The 20,003-nt window shown below is 38.5% G+C and overlaps 2 protein-coding genes across 2 annotated transcripts; both read right to left on the bottom strand.

Moving 5' to 3' along the window:
- Nucleotides 1–777: 777 nt before the first annotated feature.
- Nucleotides 778–7,691, bottom strand: TM4SF18 (transmembrane 4 L six family member 18). The gene is made up of 6 exons (XM_064720909.1): nucleotides 7,581–7,691; nucleotides 6,021–6,231; nucleotides 5,099–5,188; nucleotides 4,298–4,440; nucleotides 4,021–4,201; nucleotides 778–3,623 (listed from the first exon to the last, which is right to left on the bottom strand). Exons 2-6 carry the CDS (start codon nucleotides 6,195–6,197, stop codon nucleotides 3,609–3,611), a joined length of 606 nt encoding a protein of 201 aa, XP_064576979.1. The 5' UTR covers nucleotides 6,198–6,231; nucleotides 7,581–7,691; the 3' UTR covers nucleotides 778–3,608.
- Nucleotides 7,692–10,029: 2,338 nt separating this feature from the next.
- On the bottom strand, nucleotides 10,030–15,221 carry LOC135451598 (transmembrane 4 L6 family member 1-like). The gene is made up of 5 exons (XM_064720968.1): nucleotides 15,045–15,221; nucleotides 13,197–13,286; nucleotides 12,960–13,108; nucleotides 11,380–11,560; nucleotides 10,030–10,478 (listed from the first exon to the last, which is right to left on the bottom strand). The coding sequence occupies exons 1-5, from the start codon at nucleotides 15,219–15,221 to the stop codon at nucleotides 10,464–10,466; spliced, it is 612 nt and encodes a 203-aa protein (XP_064577038.1). The 3' UTR covers nucleotides 10,030–10,463.
- Between the last annotated feature and the right edge of the window lie 4,782 nt (nucleotides 15,222–20,003).

Raw genomic sequence — 20,003 nt, 5'->3', positions numbered from 1 at the left:
ACCTTTTACCTCCTATTAAAATACTTTAATTCAAAGTCATTCCTTCATAAATCAGTTGTTCATGAGTATGTAGGTTTTTGATATATTTTTGTTCAGATTTCCATTTGATTGTGGAAGAGACAAAACAACACCAGCAATACCCTTGAAATCTCCACATTTATTTGAGGGTAAAAGTATATGCTTTACTTTGCCTCACACCTCCAAATATTCTAAATTACTCTTCCTTGATTTCCAAAATAACTGAATGGTTTTTTTATGTAAAAATATAACAAAAACTTCTGACAATATTTTCCACTCCTGCTTTTAATTGCACCTCTCCCAAACTTTCAGATTATCTGTATGCCTAAACACACTCCTCTTATCTTTTTCTTAAGGAGCTCAAAAGTACCTCAGTTTCTGAAGTCTCTATTATCTTCAGAAGGTGTCTGAAAAGCAGGAACTTCTCTCAGGACCTAAATAAAAAGACGCTATTTAATTAGTTAAATTATGGGTCTGCAGTTTGGTGTCATTAACGCTCCTTAATTGTTTTAAACCATAGTACCTAATTTCTCATATTGAGGATACTGAAATACTTGGACTGTTTTTGAAATCCCCAAAATTGCATTGAAAAGATAAAGCAAATATTTTACTTCCAAAATTTTCCTTGAAAGAAAAGAATAAATAAACCCCCAAATGGAATATTCTGACAAAAGGTCACATATATATTCATATTCATAAGATATGCATATCATATATATATATATATATATATATAATTCATAAGACCACACAGTGATGCTGAATTGAGCCCCCACCATTTCACAGTTCTTGCATTTGGCTGATGTGTGTCTGTTGCCTGCAGCCCATGCTGCTGCTCTGGTTGCCTGTAAACCTCTGCAGTTAAACACCATTTAAAGAGCTGGTGCAGCCTCATTTATCCTCTGCTGCTCCATGTGTAAAACCCCTCTATCCATAATGGGAACAATAAGGAAATTGTAGTTTTGCCAGAGTCACTTTTACCTACACGGATATTAATATACCCTAAAATGCAAAGGTGTAGGTGGGGCTCCACAGTATTTTACTACAAAACTGAATGTCTACTGTGATTTCCACCTGCAGTCTTTTAAATGAATGGCATTACTGTCCCAGACACAGAATCCTGATCCTCTGGCAAAACGCACTGGCTGTGGGGGACAAACAATGCTTGAACTCCTACTGCAGATTCAGCACTAATTCCTCTCTGCCAGGAGTTCATGAACTCATATCCGCGGCTTTCTTCCTCCTGTGCCTGGGGTGTTTTACGTGGGGATTTCAGCATTTTGTGTCCAGGAACTCTTGCGCAAAGAGGGGTTTCTCCACATTCCAACATGGTGCAAGCCTTGTTCTGGCCCTGAGGGCCACTTCTCCCTGTTGTTGGGCGAGGTCCGTTCTGCAGCTGCACAGTCACATTGCCTGAAGCACCACCATCAGGATCGTTGGTTATGTCTAGATTTCCAGACAGTTAATTAAAATCCTTTGCAGGAATCTTGGTTCTGCTACCAGAGACAGCTCATAGCACCACTTTTTAAAGACAATATACTTAGGTTTGAATCAGGACTTAAATGATCAGATCAAGATTAACTTTGCCTTACATCCAAAAGGCCTGTGTGAAACTGGCTGTTAAATTTGGAAATACAGCCCACTGTTAGCCTTTAGTATTCTTAACAATTTCAAATCAATAAACTGCATCTTTAAAAGCAGAACCACCAAGTTGCAGCTGAGGCTGGTTATGGTAATGGAGATGCTAGGTTCTGAATTATGGGTAAAAAGTGTTGCAGGATCAGGAAGCCAAACAAGAACTATATTACATGTCTCTTTATTTAATTTAAGCCCCAAAATTAAGAGATGTCTGTGATACAGTGGAAATGTAAATTCACCAGGCACAATCACACAAAAAATGATAAAGACAGATCCAGATTTTGTAGGCAAGAAATCAGCAAGATTCTCTGAGATGTTTGGTGGGAGTACAGGTTGCTTTTTAATTTTTCTTTCTTTTCCTTCTGTTCACAAACAACATCCACAAATCCATAAAAATGCAGGACTATAATTTAAGATAAATGATATGTCACATATTTAAGTCTAAAGAAAAACAAGTGTGCAATGACACAGTCCTCATTTTATCATCATGCCTTTGTATCATGCATCCCTGACAATCCATGCCAGGTTGAACCATCTCCCAAAAGACTAGCCCTATTTTTAGATGTTATTAATTACTTTATACTTCTTGCAACTTAAAAGAAACTAAGCAATAAAAATTTTAGATGCATTCTTGAAATCCTACAGGAAGAAATCAGCTATTCAAAACCATCTGACAAAGGAATATGAAGGCAAAAACTCAACAATGTCTTGAAACAGAGCTAAATGACTGATATATTCTAATTTTTTCTAAATAATTTACCCAAAGCTGACACTTATTGTATGGTTTGCATTTCTAACAGTGTTTAGTATTTGATGACAATGTACCTGAGTTGCACTAGTTCTGATGTAATAGGCATACATGCATTATTGCAAGTCTGAAGTACATATTTCTCTTTCCTCTTAGGGCTCAGAAGAAAAAACTTTTAAAAACCCCCAAAACCATGAGTGCTAAATACAGTCAAATGCTGGCCATGCAACTGCAAATGAGCCAGTTGTCCACTTCATTGTGAATCCCTGAATTTTCACTGAGAATGAAAAAATAATTCTCTGAGACAGTAAAAATACCTTTTAGCTGCTAATTTAAAACAAGTTATTCTTTTTCATTGGATCATCATTGTCAAGAATGTTAGCCTTTCATTGTAGCAAGGTCAGGATACTCGGAAGGATATTAATAAGCTAGCGCTGGGTGCTCACAAGGTTCCCTCACATGTTCCCTCAAGTCCAATCATACTTGACTGAAAGAAAAAAAAATTTCCTCAAAATGCAAAGTGAAAAGAAACCCAGTGCAGCTATTGAAATGTACCAATTAGTAGAGCTGAGTTCAGACCTGCATGTCCAATAAGTCAATCAGGCCCAGGTGCCTTTTTTACCACAGAAAGACTTGATAGACTTTTTTTCAGTAATTGCTTTTTGCAGTTACAAACTTCTAAGGTGGAAGGACGAGGGTAGGCTCTGCCCACCTCCTTCCATGATTGCCATCATGGTCTGTCTGTAATTAAAATTCATTCATTTAGAAATCATGGCTTCACTCACTGCACTAACAGCCCCTCTTGATGTACTAGGCTTTGAACCAGGCCCTTTTGAAACCACAAACAGTCATATGGTCTAAGCAATGACAAGGGAGTACAAAAGCAGTTCTACAGCATCCTATTAAGAAAAAACAATAAGGTAATTTCAATACAAAAGCAGTTCCATTACAGTAAAATATCCCTACTGTCACAAGTTGGAGGGTAAGTTCCTGCCAGGCTCAACAGGACAGGTGAAGAAGAATGTAGATGTCAGATAGTTCAAATAGACTTCATCCAAAACACAGAAGTTTGATGGCTAGAGATTTAAGACGAGGGTAACATTTTTCTTTGTAGCACTCAAATCTACCGCTATGGATTACGGAGAGGCCATTTCTCTCTTTTTTTGGGGATGGGGGAGAAGCAGCAACAATTTCCTTGCCATTTTCAGAGAATTCCAGCCTGCAAGTAAAAAAAAATGTGCTAATCTTTCTCATCATTGCTGTGAAAGCCACACATTAGTAAGAATGTCTGTCAATTGAATGTTAGAACAAAGGTGTTCAGCAACCTCTGCTGACATAATAGTAATGGCATCCAAGTTAATTTCCTAAACACTTTTGTTTCTTCTCAGTCCTAGTCTAAAAGGTCAGAATGAGCAGCCACCAGCCTCTGTATACCACAAGAAATTAGTGTATGAATCAAAACAAACAAATGTATTATCAGTACATATTCTCTGGAAAAAATATGCTGTAGCATAGAGAATGCATAAATCAAAAGGGTAGGTCTCCAACTGAGAGAAATTGCTGAAGCTACAGTGACAAGGAGATGCTGAATAAATAAACCTCAGATGTTTTGTTACCTGCACAAAAACAGAATAGGTCCCACAGAGTGTTCGTTTCAACTCAGCGGCTACTTTGAGAATACAGATGATCAACTGCAGTCCGCTGAGTGCTATCAAAATCGAGAGTAAAATAATATTCCACTCCACTATGTTAGCAGGTTCTGTGCACTTAGACCAGGCAGGGTAATCTGTGAGGTACCTATTAGAGAAACCCCAGACTGAAGTAAGAAGAGTGTTTCTGACTACGGATTTGGTAAACAATTTCTTCCCGAAGAGTTACACCAATGTTTCTTACCCCCCAGCAGTGTCTTTGAAAATATAATTCCATCCACTTGATGAATTGCAGAAAGGGCCTTGAATCAAATGCAGGGTAAAAATGATGCAACTGTATCCCGAGAAAGCAATTCCAAGCAGGGCTAGCACAATAGAAATAAAACTCTGAAGTAAAGAGAGAGAGAGAAGTATTACCTTGTGAGGATAGTGTCAACAGCAAATATGATCATTCAGTCTGTCTAGCTACTTCCTTGGGGCTGAATTTCACATTTGATTTTCCCAGTCTTCAAAACTCAGGAAGAAAAATAGCAGGTAAAGAATAGTAAGAATACACATACAAAATAAAGATTAAGACAGAGTTTAAGACAGTTCTACAACTATAAGTTATATATTAATTGTGTGGGGTTTTTAAACTTCCATTTTTGTAAAGTTGTTTCCCAAAATACAAGAGGAATACAGCTGTGTATTAAATATGTCTGCATCCCAGACAGAGTGTATTGAGTAATTTCTGAAATAAAACACTTCCAGATAATACAGGCAAAGGGATGCAGCTATTTAGCTGGTGTGCTTCATTCTATGTTCTTATTTTATTTTACAAGGATTTGGGGAAATGTGTCTAATGTGTCTAATTTTTTTTAATCCTGTTTATGCTCCAGATGAAAGAAGCTACACTTTCTGTGACCTTGCAACCCAATTTAGAATCTTCTGTGAAAGGAAGTGAAAACAGAGCAGTGGAGAGGGCAGCAGGATGTGCAGGAGCAGGAGCAGGGAGGTGTTGGAAACAAATGCTAATGTGATGTGCAGAAATAAAACACAGACTCACCCTGTAGGTTTTGTTACAGCTCTCACTCTGGCAGCACCGATAGAATACACTACACTCCAGTGTTATCAGAATTACTGCCAAAAGAAGGATCTGCAAGAGAACATCATAAGGTCAGTGAGATAACTGCAGATACTAAGCCAGAGTCTCCTTCACCTTTGGAAGGCAGGGACTGCATCTCATCTGCTGTCTTGATATTTTAAAGCTGATCCAGAGGACGGCACAATTACTCAAGGCATACATGGAACTGGAGGGGTTTTAGTAGGCTGCTGGTGTACTTGTGTCTTGTACTTGAAAGACAAAGAGTACAGCCTCTACCATCACGGTAAAGTGCTATGACCTTGGGCACAGCCACACCAGTGAAGCTGAAACTATAAAACCAAGGTCACAAACTAAAGAATCAATACCAATGAAAAGAAGGATATTTTATTGATACAAACACATCAGTTCAACATCTTCTTGCTGACACAGGCACACAAATCAGAGTACTGCCTTCCTTACCAACACATTCACTCTAGAAAAAGTCAGTAAAGCAAACTTTTGATTACATTCACCTGGACTTTCATTTGTCTTTCAAGTTCATTTGGGTAAAAGAGCTCTAATTCAACCTCCACAGGTGATTAAATCAACATCGTGTTTGCCTCCATAATGCAAGCATAAATTACCTATAAACAAAAAGACAGCAGAAAAAAAACCCCAACACACCCTGCAATATCATTTGATATCATTTACACTTAATAACATACATAACTTCAGTCATTCAGTATACTATTTTTTTCAGTTTGATTGAGTTTTCTCCCTGCAGTGGTTTTTGTAGAAGAAATCCATATGCTCTTTTTTAAAAGCAATTACATTACTGAAGAGTAATCCAATATTATTTGCAGTAGAATGCAATTCATTAAAAATTCACAGACTGAGCACTTACCATCACACCTGAGAAACAGATGCCTTCAAAATACCACTCATGGTTGGGGAACTGGTAACTGGCAGCAGGCAGAGCTTTCCCATTTGGAAAGTATAGGAGGACATTCACAACAATACTCCAAAGTGCAAGAGGCACCAGCAGGCAACTCAAACAGTTTCCACATGTCTCCAAAGCCATCTCTCAAGAACTCTTGAAGTTTTCTTCTTCTAAGCTAATAAAAGTTTACAACACCTTCAATATAAGAAATATTTTGACCTCCCCAGCTTGATTCAGTAATTCATATTCACAGGAACCAGCGACTGGGGTGTGAGTCCAGGAACAGAAGTGCTTAACAATTAGCAGAACAACAGATGAATATCACTGCATAAACTCACTGTCCTGTGTTAAAGATGGCTTTATGTAGTCATTTCCCTTTTAAAAGATCCTCCTTTGTGATCTTCCAAATGAAATATGTCTAGGAGTCAGACTCAGGAAGGAACTTCAAAGCTGTCATTTCCTAGTGACTGCTCAAAAATGTCCTCCTCCCCACACACAAACTCAACATAGTTTGTGACAGAAGCAAGATTTTTCAACCTTACTGCAGCATAGGGAAGGGGGCTGTAGGCAGATAAATATGCCCACTCTCTGTACAGAAGACCACACTTTGCCTTATACTACAGAGATTTATTAGGAGGACCCTAAGGGGGAACCAATGAGTTAATGACTTGCAGCAGCAGCTGAGTCTGGGCCATCTTGCAGAGACTACAGAAGCCCAAATAACACTGGCTAGAAACTGCAAGGCAGACTTATTTTAACACTTTTAATCAATTACTCTTTCCCACAGCATTATGCGGCTCCAGTACTTTGTGAATTAAATCCTGCTATGTCTCCAACTGTTTCATTCTGTGCTTACAGCTGAGCTTGCACAGCTACAAGCCTGACCTATGTACATGTGACTTCTTGCGCAGGACAAAAGGTCTGGCTGTTGTTTTGAAATGCCTGCTGTTTGCAGAGTGCAAAGCCAAAGTCAGACAGCTTTCCCATAATCAATGTCATCATTCCCCAACCCCTGAGCACCTAAACGCTATCCCAGTAACACAGAACCAGGGCAGTTTGAACACTTGCAGCACAGCCCAAGCCTTCAGTCTTATGCCCCTGTGAGTCACCAGAAAAGTAACTCAAGAATGACCTTACGCTTTACTCAATAGCAAAGTTGCAGCCAGAGAAAAAAACACCAAACAAACAAAAAAAACCCCAACCACAAAACAAACCAAAAAACAAAAAAAAAACCAACTCAAAAAACCAAAAAAAATCCCCCCCAAAAACCCCACCACAAAACAAATAAAAAAGGCGCCTCTATCAAAAGCAGGAAGGCCGTTTTTAGAAGCAATGACATCCCAATGTATTTTCCTTGTGTTTCCTTGTGAGCTGTTTCAGGCTTGTCACACATGAGGCTCCTCTCATCCTCTCATAAAAGCTGTGTGGATTGCATGTTGTAACTAATTCCATACTATCGCTTAACATGAGATCATACAAGGAAATGGGCAGGGTGGTACTCACACAATTACATCATTCTTCTACCTGTTCTCTGCTGTGACTCTCCTCTTTTCCTAGGAGGCTTCATTTTTAAGTCCTCACTCTTGATCTTCTCATATTTTGTGTTTTACTCTCTCACCACTGCGGATACTTTTTTTCAGGTCTTCCTCTAATCAGAATTAGTAGCAAACCTGCCTTTCCAGACTCATAGGCAGAGACAGAGCTCACGTCATCAACACTATGCCACAGAGAGCACAGAAAACAGCTGCATAAAAATCATGCACATCCAGTCCCCATGAGCTTTTAGTACAGAACTTAAAGATCATATAATTGGCTGAAATATTTTCTTAAAAACAAAGGCCAAAATTAGTAGCAAGCATCTTATTTTATAATCAAATTTAATGTCATTTCCATTATAACCTCTTCAGATTAGAAGTTAACTTGAGAAATGATGACTGAAGCAGCATTTGTTCTGCAGTACAGCAGTCTGCTTCATGACTTTGCTTTTAAACTGAGCCCTGCAAAGCTCAGTGTGGTTATTTTTCTGGCACACAATGCCACTAGAACAGGAAACAACTACTTTATACCAAGAATTAAGCAAACCTGTAAGATAGTTTCTCAAGCATCTTGCCAAGTGTTGCAAGCACTGCTTTTACATTGCTGTCATTATTCAGGAATTGATTCCAAGCCTGTTACTGAAAATTCATGTTTACTCTGTGTGACTTTGCTGCCAGCTGATATGAATGCAACCTAAACCAATCACTTCTTCACAGTGTAACTGATAAATCTCCTGACACACTGTCTTATGCACCAGACAACAAAATAATCCAGCTGGCCATTTTTTACATGACAATACAGAGAGTAATGCTGTGCATTAGGGCTACAGTAATCTATTGGTGCTGCATGCATTTGTGCTGAAGTTTTGAGTCTGAACACTAGCCTAATCATTCTATATATTGGAATTCTATATATTGCAAAATTGTTTCAGTTCTTTAAGTTATTGTGTGTACTAGAAAAACAAATAATCATTATACAAGAATAAAGGCAAAAATCCTTGCATGGTAATTACACATTATTCCATTGAGGACTTTCTTTTCCATTTTCTCTTCTTCCACACCCCATTTAAACTTGCAGATATTTTTTTCAAAACTGTATCTTCACACACACAGACACTGTATCACACAGCTGCAAGGAATTCTGTGTGTATACATATGTGCATGCACATATTCTCCTTCCTCCCTCCCATAGCAAGACAGGACAGGGATAGACACTACAAAGAAATGGCATTAAATGGCATCAAAGTCCCTCAATTACCTCTATGTATTTAGAGTAATCCAATATTATGTATTTAGGTATGAATAAACACTCTTACAAAATTCAGGTATCCTAAGATTCTAGATACAAACTCTTGTCATATGAGAATTCTTTTGCTGATGTAGATGTACGTAGACAATTTTGCTTTCACAGTTCACTTCTTTTTTTCAGGTATGTATTTGTACAGGGCAGACTTAACTGTGCAGACAGCCTGAGATACACCTGAAGTTTCTGGCTGTCTTTAAGGACCACCCTCCTCGTTACAAATAGCCTAAGGATGCACTGACACCCACTGGAACTTCTTTTTATCCCATGAATAGAAACTAACTTGTTTGTTTTCAAAGACAGTATGAGCAGCTAAATTCCAAAACTGACTCATTCCTTTGAAATTAACAGCACATAACATTTTGGTTTTCACTTGAAGAATGCCATTGCCAGCAGCAATTCTACCATGCTGGCTTTGCCAGCAATGCTGTCAGTAGCACATTATTCAGATGTACTTGTGATGGAACATTCACTCTAATATGCAACAAGCTATACTTCAGAGATTCTTACCCAGGACCTTACAGTAATGCCTTCAGGCTGATAACTGGTAAAGTCAGGTATTTCAGATTAATCTGTCTTTACTGACCTGAATTTGGACTGCATTCCTTGAACGCTGTGAGGCCTGAGGGTAGCTGAGGCACAAAACAAGAGTCATGCCCACATCTTGTTTTATCTCAGGCCTGTAATGGAGCAATCAGGGGTGATCCCCCTTGGAGAGCAGGAGGTGCTAAGCTGGGCTCAGGTGTGCCAGGACCCCCTCAGCTCCCTGGCTGAGACCTGCCAGCCCTGACCCAGGGCTGAGTCTCCACATGTGCTGTTGCATCTGACCCAGAGCTGTTGGTGAACCCTTATTGAGGAACAAACACCTGTTTCAGTTCAATGAGCCAAACCAAGCAAGGAAGCAGTTCCTACTCTGGCAGAGCCTGCTGGAGAGGAAAAACAGGTTATAACCTGACTGCATTAAATCCATGTTCTCAGGCCACCACTGTCCTTTACTCCAAGACCAGACAAGCAGTGTTTCAACATAGGCAGGGAAGGAATCACTGACACCTCCTGGGTATTTTTAATACAAATCTTTATTTGTGAAATACAGGGAAAGTTCAGAAAAATCCTTAAAAGCCCTCAGTCATCCACATTTTACTGCTGCTTTGGTTTTGGTCCAGCGAACCAAAACCTTTTATCCAGGCCAGACTGGATTTGGTTTGTGTTCATTCCAAGATCGGAATGAAAGAGCAACTTTATTGGGAAAACAGGACAAAGTACAGAGCTGTTGTGTCAGTGGAAAGAGAAAAATAAATAAAGTCACTTTAGTGACATATTTTAAGGCAGTTTCATTTTAGATGAAATGAACCAAAGATATTCAGGATACATTTACTTTCAGTTCAGGCAGGTTAGTGGAAAACCTGCATATGACTCCAACAGCAAAGGCCCCAAGTCAGTTAAATTCATGGCAACAGCACAGTTTGACAACAATGTGTATTTCAGTTTGCCTGGAATATTTAAAAAAAAAATCCACAGTGTATTCATTACAGCACACACATGCAGCGATGTCAATACATGGTGAGGTTTCTAGCAAACATATGTCTGTGGAGAGGAACAAAAAGAAAGAAACATATTAATGGAAAGAATGCTAATATTGTATCCAACTAAAAATGCAAAAATTACCTGATCACATTTAGAAAACCATAGCATAGCTCTTCTATACTGGAGTTAGAGCAAGGTAGACAGGAGGAAGAAAGCAGCAATAGCTTTGAAAGAGGCCCCAGCACTCAACTGTGTCAATTGAAAATGTGAAACACATGCTTACCTATAGTGTGTGATATAAATTATATCTGGTTCATGCTTTAAACCATGGTTTTTCCAACACTAGCACTCTGATACTGATTTTGGAATATGTTCAAACTATTTAACAAGGCTTTAAAGAAATTTGGAGAAAATTTCCTTTCCTCACTCACAAAACCTTCCAGAACTGTCTGCAGATTTTATTAGTTATTTGCAGTTTAATTCTTTCTCTTATCTTACTTCCACTATGCAAGGATGCTGCAGTTTTCATTATATGCAACATATTATCAGTAGCTTATGAGCTGCTGTGGACAAAAGCCAAGACTAATACCATATAGTTAGAACAAGCACCACAAAACACCACAATGGTTTAGGCAAAGACCACAAACACCAGGAGATCTGTATCTCAGTTATATCACCTACGCAGTGTGATGATTGCATGTGTCATCGGACAGACAAAAGCCCTCTAGCTCCCAGCTCTTAGGCAGATTAACATTACTGTGACAGTTGAGCAATCAGCTGAAAGCATGTGATCAAACACTACATGAGAATTCCAATCACAGCAGAGCTATAGGAACAGCTATACAGGGAATTGTTGCTTAAGAATACCTATAAAGTAACTGCTGAGTAAAACTTCGCAGTAGTACAAGTAACAAGTTACACGTTCATCTGAGAAGCATGGGTATATCTGCAAACTACTTACCTCCTCATGACTGCAGCACAACCCACACAATCCTCCAAGAATGCCATTGATTATCTGTATGAAGCACAGAATGAATTCTATTCCTCCCAAAACAAGCAGGATGGAAAAGAGGGTGACGTTCCACTGCACGATGTTTTGAGGTTCCTGACATTCAGACCACTTGTTATACTCAAACAAGTACCTGTACACAGCAATTAAAAGCATATTAACATTGTGTTAGAGTAGGATACTTACCATATACTATAACCAAATTATGTCTAGCCTGTAACTGCATTGAGGCTATGGAGTCCTAATTCACTCTATGGAGTCCTAATAGGCTAGGTTCCCTTGGAAATAGATTCCTAAGGGAATAGAAAAAGCAATGGTTTACTCCATGCAAGGTTTCTTTGGTTTAGGAAGATGTTGAAATATCAACCACACATTTTTGCTAAGTCTTAATTTCTTTTTTAAAAAATAATCTAAGGTATAAAGGCAGGTTAGGGTTTCCTATCGCTGGTTAAAGTGAGAGATAAACTCAAGTAAGCTGAAAGAGCAAAGGTTTTTCTCAAAACAAACACATGAGCTTTGCAAGATTGGGCTTTTTTTCTAAAGATAGCAATCATTGATCTGAAGCAAATGGGTCACTTTCTCTCCTGTGTCACTGTCTTTGGGCCCTCATATGCTTACTTGGATGAGCCAAACACAGAAAACATTTGGTGAGGTACTGCAGTATTTCAGCTGTTACTGCTCAGTCACATCTTGAGAACGTCAGCACTTGCCTTCAGCAAGGACCTAAACTAGTTCTTCTACACTCAGTCACAGTCAGAAAGATGGAGAAAGAGGAATGAAATAAGTGAAATACAAGATACACAAGAGATACAAGTGAAATATAAAATTCAAACTCTGCTGCAAAGAGCTTTATGTGGCTTCTTAGTACTCCAGCTGTCTCTAGTCTGGCATCAGCCATAAAATGTTGCTAGATACACCCTTGAGGTTGCCAGCCATACAGCCACTTTAAATGCCCACCATGATATGAACCACATCAGAATTTATGTGCATTAATGGAGAATAGCACACTGAGACTTTTTTTGCAGGAGAACCTTAATTAGGGTTAGTTAGGAGCTTCTTGCCCTCTCTGCCCTGCAGTGTACAAAGATTCTTATAAATCATCTCAAGTTTCATTTATGAGATTCTATGCCATTGTCACTAATGTGGGCATTGTGCCACTTAATGCTGGAGCAAAGCAGCTTCAGAGGCAAATTTGACAAAACAGACTCTTACAAACGATAAGACAAATATCTTAACAACCTCTATTCCTAGTTTGTAATTCCTTCAAAGTCCTAAAGCTTTATATTTTGTTAGAGATGTTCCTGGACATGAACAGTATATGATGTATAGATTTGATCACCTATATTTTTTATGGCTTTGATTTTATACTCTAGCAGCAAGGGTAATTGATGCCATTTGTTAAGTTTGAATTGGGAAGGATAGAGTTATGAATAGATTTTGGTATATGGTTACTGAACATTGTTGAAAGGTACTGGAATAAAGCCCATGTGTACATTGGCAAGAGATAACATCCTCATGAACAGATGACTTACCCTCCAGAGGAGTCAGTGAAAGGATAGATCCAGTTTCTTTCTAGGTGGGTAAAACAATACGGTCCTTGAGACAAGCCCAGCGCTGAAATGATTATACAGTACCCAGAGCCAAGGATCCCAACAAGGGCTGCCAGAACTGAGGACAGCATCTGCAGAGCAGACATTAACATGAACTTTCAGCACAGCCATGGCCTTGTGTTTGGGATTACCTGGACTGGGATGTACAGGCTCACTTACCGCGCAGCTCTTTCCACAGCCCTCCTGGCCAAAGCACCCACAGCAGTTGTCATCGTGAAGCCCAATGAACACTGCAGCTGGAATGAGTACCTGGGTATGGAGCAAAAAACCCACACTGTTCCTTTTGGTTGCACAGAGAGGGCAGATATAATACAGTACTCAAACTGCATTCATTTATGTTGCTTCTTGGCAGTAAGCTGTACAGGTCATTCAGCTTCACTCCTATTTAACACAGTCGGCATGTCACTGCTGACATCACCAACCCCAGGACACGTATGTGTCTATTGCCACTGCTGCAATATTGCACTTAAATACAGAAAGAAAGTGTTGGGGTGTTGCTGCATTTAAAGTATTTCAGCTTTAAAAATTTCTCTTTTCATTAAACACTGTATTTGCAAATAAAATGCTTTGCAAAAAAAAAAAAAAAGGCATTAGCTTTATTCCAATGAGGACTACAAAATAGTTATTTGAAAAACAGCTGCTGCTAATATACTTGTTACTTAAGAGCAATCATCATTACCTGTGTGAAAAACCAGTCTGACTACAGTAGAAAGTCTAATAAAATTTTGCTCAATTCAGACAAACATCTTATTATAGACATCTACTTTTTTCCAAGATTTCACAACCAGTTCCCAGTGACAGAAATGCAAAGTAACAAAGCAGAAGCTATCCATGAAAAGCATAAACCATCCAGAGTTTTTAGCATAAAATCAAGAATGAACTGAAGGAGCTGAATGAACAAGAAGGAGCTGATTAAAAAGAGGATCCTCCCACCAGCAATAATAGCACTTAACAGTGTCCACTTAAGACTCTACACCCAAGAGTACTCTGGAAAAAAAATAAAAAAGGGTAGAGAGTTATTTGCAAATGCCACAGACTTACTTAACATGAAACTGGAATAACAACTATCCTGTTGAACAGACTCATACTTGTCAACCCTTACTCAAACCCGATGCTGAGCCTCAATGCTTCAAGTCCAGAAGAGGTTGTACAAGCACACTGCAGGAGAAGTTCCACTGGTTCCATTTGTATTATCTTGTGTGTAAAGCCCAGTCTTTGCAATTCCCACTCTAGGTCCCAATGGGACTGTAATACAGCTGTAAGCACCTCTCACAACACAAAACACCTTAGCATGCAATTGTTTTCAACCTGTGATTTGCAGACACCTTGAGAGCATAAAATCATACAGTCTTACGAATTGGAAGGGACCTATAACCTATTTCTAAGAGGACTTGTAAAAGAAGATGAAAAAGGAAGCCTGGAGTTAGAGGTCTAAAATATGCTGCAGTGTGATCCACAAGACTGAAAAGATAGAAACTAAGAACTTCAGCTTAATGACATCCTACAACAAACACACTCAGTCCTTGCATCCTGTTACTCAAATGCAAAGCTTTGACAACTACCACTCAATTCCTCTGAATAAACAGCTAAGTCAGAGAAATACCTGTCAGCATGTCAGATAATAGAAATTAAGGAATTATATCTAAATGCTCATTATTTAGGGACATTTAAAATTAAAGTAGTTCAGTAATATAACAAAAATTTAAGATTTAACCCTTTATGCTAACTGTGACTTGCTGAGAGGCTTGGTTTCACTTTTGCATTTGGATTCTGTGCCCCTGACCCTATGATTTTTTAGCTTTAAAGTGACATAATGTTGTAGATAACAAAATCAATAATAATTAATTATAGCTATAACAGATAATATAGCTCTTTTTTATATATACAACTACAGAGACACCTGTTGACAAAGATATTTGATGAATAAATTCAGGTAACCAGTAGAGAAAGAGCAGTACCAAGTACCTCCAAAATAAATTTGAAAGAAGACACTAGGTTATTACTTACCAGAAAGCCTCCACCTAGAATGCCATGAAGGCACTCCACATATTTGCTGAGGTGATGCTCTGAAGCAAATCTTGTTTCACCATTGGGAAAATAAAGTAAAGTGTTGGCCACAATGCAGAGGAGGGCAAGGATGAGCAACTTATAACCAACACATCTAGCACACCTTCCAAAACACATATTTTCAACTTTAAAAATCCTCCTTCCACTTGTCCAATTCAACCTATCTCACAACTGTCCACACCTAAAAGAAGATCAGTGAGTATTCTCACCTCCTTAAATACCAGGGGTTACCTAACTACCTAGATGACGCTTAAAACCCTTCCTAACCACCATTCTCAATTGCAGAGTGAGAGGGCAGGGATGGCAGAACACCACCGCCCTTTTAAAATGCATTAATTGTAGATTAACCAAATGCAATGAAGGAAATACTGAATACTATGTGATTTCACACAAACATATGATGCTTGGAATAATCACTGGTCAACATGATTAGATGTGAACAACAGGCTTAAACCTCAACACAAGTTCTGTAAGGAACTGAAGGAAAGATGTTTTGTTTTCTTTGTTAGAAGCAGCTTTGAATTTTAGGTTTATAGGCTGATTCAGAACAACCTGAAGCCAGGGAGAGACTTGGCTGACTTCAACAGCATTGAGTCAGAGTTTTGGGTATAAACAGAAAAAGGTCTACAGCAATGAGAAGTATGTAGAGCAACCTCTAACTTTACTATCCTGTTGATGGAACAACAGAAAACCTCACCAGGAGGTTGGAAAACAAATAAAAGGAACAGGTAAGCTTCTTAGGATTGTTCTTATTCTTTCCATTATAAGACAAGCTGATTTTAGATTAACAATCAATTAGTAAATGGTTTGGTAACAGCTAAACCAAGCAAACACTCATGAAAAATACTGCTTAAAAAAAGGATTATAAAAGAGAGCTCTTGCACTGAAATATCATGTATAGAACACACACAAAAAGAAAAATGCCAAGAAAGAAACAGATTATATCCAAGGTTTCCAAATAGTGTTTTATGTACCAGTAACATTAATTTCCATAGTAAATAGAGACACAAAGTGCACTATAAAAATTAAGATTTAGCCTTTTCTCTTGTCCCTCTTGCAAATTTTTCTAAAATAGCACAGAGCCTTTTTCTTCAGACACAGCTCAACACAAAGGTGTGAGCTGCCGTGCCTACTGCCCTCGCATGAGAGGAGCTAACAAAAATGCACAGGCCCAAACTAGATCCAGGCGGTGCTGCTGCTGCCATCATCACAGTACAATGTATTTCTCATGGAAAACCAGAAGCTAGACAAATGGAGTTTGGGAATGTACAGGTTATTAGAAGACTATAATGAAACTTTAAAAAAAAACATTCAGGTTTCATTTTTGAAGGTGGAGTGGGGTGTGTTTAATAGCTAAATAACAAGCCCAAATCAAAACCATGGTATTCTTGCAAGAGATGTGTGCAAAAATAAAAGGTGGGGGGTGAAGCAGGGGAAGAGAGCAGGCTGGTGCAGCTGTGGCTTTGTGATGTAACTTCTCCGGGTATTGTAGATGCTGACCTTGGAGACTTCCTTCATTATGAGAAATATCCTCCAATTGTACAAACATAGGCTGGCCATTATTGTGTGCTTCACCTCTAATGACTAAAACAACCCTAAACATTATTCTGCAAGTTTCCTCTGCAGAAGAAGACAGACGCTGAACTGAAAACTTCCTTTATTTTTTTGGGCTAAAAGCCCAAACCACTCCTTCCCCAAAACTCACCACCCAATACTCTTCCCCTCGCCTCAACAACCACACCAACATATCACCTGTGGGACATGGATTTAAAACCCTAGCCCTAGTCATATATTTGAAAACTTGTAAATTTGTTCTATTTACAACTTAAATAATGGTTTTCTAAATACTTCATTAAAAAAAAAGTCATCAAGAACACCCTGTATTTAAAATCAATTCTATATTTAAAATATCTTCCAATGACCTTGAAAACAGAAGAAAAAGAAAGAAAGAAAGAAAGAAAGAAAGAAAGAAAGAAAGAAAGAAAGAAAGAAAGAAAGAAAGAAAAAGAAAGAAAGAAAGAAAGAAAAAGAAAGAAAGAAAGAAAGAAAGAAAGAAAGAAAGAAAGAAAGAAAGAAAGAAAGAAAGAAAGAGCATGGTATTTGATGCAAATACAATTTTTTTACATTGAAAGATCTGGTCAGGTGTGAATCAAGGGGGCTTCACTAGTGCCACTGCCATTTGGACACCCTATGATACAGCTTCCACCAGAAAGTCTAACCAGAATATAACTTTTCTTTGCAGAATTTCTGGTGGTCCCACCCATCATCAGAAAAAGGTTAATGGAGGAAAGTGACTCTCATGGAAGCACTGACAGGATGTGGTAACTGTATGCCATCTGCCGTGAAACACAGCAAAGGAAAAAATGGCATGGGCTTCACAGACTCATTTGGAAAGACTGGGCAACATAACTTATGTATTTACACAGGTCAGTAATTCCCACTTGTATTCTCTTTTAAGCTGTTCTTCTTTGGTCTTTTACTGTTTATAGGTTGCTGCTCATGGAGGCCAGTGATGGCTCAGACAATTGCTGGGAGCACAGTGGGAATGCGTGGTCACCTGTTGGCCAAACTAAGGGCAGGGTCTTGGCCAGCTGTGCAGACAGAGCTCCTGGTGACCTTAGGACAGCTCCAACTCCCTTTGACCCATCAATGCTGCCGTCCTTTTCTCAATGTTCAAATGGTGCATTACCCATGTTTTCCAGTAATCATCCACAAAAAACACAGTGATGCAGCTGTAATTGTCCTCATCACCTCTTAAGCTTATATTGGTTGACAAACTCGACCTGGATAGTCACAAGAGGAAACTGCTCCTCATGAAGCCCTTGGTACCTATGGTCTCCTGGCCACAGAAAGAAGAAAGTCTCCAGATTACTTTTATTAATTAGATCACAGCTCCTCAGATGAACTAATGAGCTACTTATGAGCACAAGCAACTACCAACTGTTACGAGAGCAATTGCTGCTAACACAGCTGTAACACACATGCACGTGCTTGCTTGCTATCTCTGTCACCACTTTGAGACTGAAATCTGATCTGAACCATAGAAGTCAGTGTGGAGTGAGTGCTCACACCTCTGTGTAACACCACACACTGACACATTCAGAAAACATTTCGTTTATTAGTAATAATGCTGAACTAAGAAGGAGTCAGCAACTATGCAACAAAAGTAGCTTTTCCATTTAACCTACCAGTTTGGAGACTGAAAAGCTTACAATCAGGGCAGAGCTACCACTAAATGAGTGTACAGAAATCCCTCTCTTTAAAGAAGAACCCATAAACATTACTTAAGAACAACTATTACTGACCCTGGACTTGCAATACCACAATCAAATAAACCACTTCAAACACTGTTTTCTGGTGACATACAAAAACCATGCTGTAGCCTGCATTCATTAATTCTTCCAACAATGTTATTATGATAAAAGTAGGACATGGGACAAACAAATCCTTTTTCTATTTCTGCAACAGCCTGTGGGTGAAACCTTGGCCTTGAAAAATGGCCACAAAAGTTTGTTTCACCTGGACTGTACTATTTACCCTCAGGTTTGCATTTTAGATTTCTAGTCTATCCCTAAAAGTATGATGTTCTTCCAAAAGTTAAACAAGCGTGAGGCATTAGCATCACTCTGCTATAAGCATCCTCTCTTCTGCATTGTGTGTTTGTAATGACTTTATGGGTCAGAAAACTGACATCAGTTTGGCATACAAAGTCTGCATAGCACAGTACAAGGAACAGACGGTGTTACAGCTCTCAGTGTGTCACTGATGTCTCCCCTCTCCTGCAGCAACCACAAAAAACAGACATTGGAAACATGGAACAAAAATTACCAGTGTTATGTCTTTGGGTCTTGTGGTGCAAAAGTCAGTCATTAATTACCTTTGTGTTTTTCATAAAGTGATCCTGTTGGTAGTGAACTACTAATACAGAAGAAAAAAACAGACTACCTCTATCATACCATGTATTTTAGATCTGTAAGCCCCAAAAAAAGGAAAGAAAATTGAAAAGTACCAAATTATTTGCCCATTTTTTTTTTTCCTTAGCATATGCTTCATACATTGATCATGCAGTCATGCATCTGGAATTAGCCATTCGTAAGTTCATGTCAATTAAATGTTTTAATTATACTTGCTGAACAATCCCACAACTCTTGCTTTGGTTGGGAACAGTCTACATATTGATTCCACAGCAGCAGGATGGGAAATGAATTTTTAAATTTAACATGTCTTTCACATTAGCATGACTAATATTCCAGCATGTTGTCTTTACTTGCATATCTTTCAGCATCAGTAGCAGTTGAATCAGACATCACAACCAGAAAAGCAAATCAGACATGATCACAAGACTCTTAAAAAATTAATTATTTTCTAAACTGCAATCCCATCCTTCCATCAATCTTTGCTATCATCATTCAAACTGGAATTCTGAAATCCATTTAACAATATACACTCAGCACACAGAATCTTTGCTACAAGATGTTCCTTAAAATGGCGGTCAATGATAAAACCAACTATTTAACTCATGTTCCTCCAAGGGGTCTGAAAAATGTTATACAAAAGTAGCACACATTTTTAGTAGGATGGAATTTTTAGGAAAACCCCCAAAACATTATTTTAAAAATATTTTAAAAAACAATTAAAAAGAACCAATTAAAAACCATGATTAAAAAACTAATTAGTCACAGAGGATTATTTTTCATCTAAGTAACATTTGAGGGACAAAAGCAGAAGAAAATAACATTTAATGCTGATTATGATTTAATTAATTCTTAGTATTTTTTTAAGGTAACATACTGGAACAACACAGCTGAGACTGTATGCTCTGTAAATCTACAAGACATGTCTACCACGGGGTACTAGATACAGCACTCTACTGCAGCTGCTCCATTCACAAAGGTTTTC

This window comes from Zonotrichia leucophrys, chromosome 9 (genome assembly GCF_028769735.1).
Source record: "Zonotrichia leucophrys gambelii isolate GWCS_2022_RI chromosome 9, RI_Zleu_2.0, whole genome shotgun sequence".
Lineage (NCBI taxonomy): Eukaryota > Metazoa > Chordata > Aves > Passeriformes > Passerellidae > Zonotrichia > Zonotrichia leucophrys.
Note: the sequence above shows the minus strand (reverse complement) of the source record. Positions and strands in the feature narration are given on the sequence as shown.

Excerpts from the sequence above, each read along its gene's own strand:
- TM4SF18 (XM_064720909.1), bottom strand. The coding sequence starts at position 6,197 with ATGGCTTTGGAGACATGTGGAAACTGTTTGAGTTGCCTGCTGGTGCCT. Across the intron at positions 5,189-6,020 it reads TCTGTTTCTCAGGTGTGATG|ATCCTTCTTTTGGCAGTAAT; the intron begins GTAAGTGCTCAG and ends GTTCTCTTGCAG. Across the intron at positions 4,202-4,297 it reads TTCAAAGACACTGCTGGGGG|GTACCTCACAGATTACCCTG; the intron begins GTAAGAAACATT and ends TTTCTCTAATAG.
- LOC135451598 (XM_064720968.1), bottom strand. The coding sequence starts at position 15,221 with ATGTGTTTTGGAAGGTGTGCTAGATGTGTTGGTTATAAGTTGCTCATC. Across the intron at positions 13,109-13,196 it reads GCTGTGGAAAGAGCTGCGCG|ATGCTGTCCTCAGTTCTGGC; the intron begins GTAAGTGAGCCT and ends TCTGCTCTGCAG. Across the intron at positions 11,561-12,959 it reads TTCACTGACTCCTCTGGAGG|GTACTTGTTTGAGTATAACA; the intron begins GTAAGTCATCTG and ends TGCTGTGTACAG.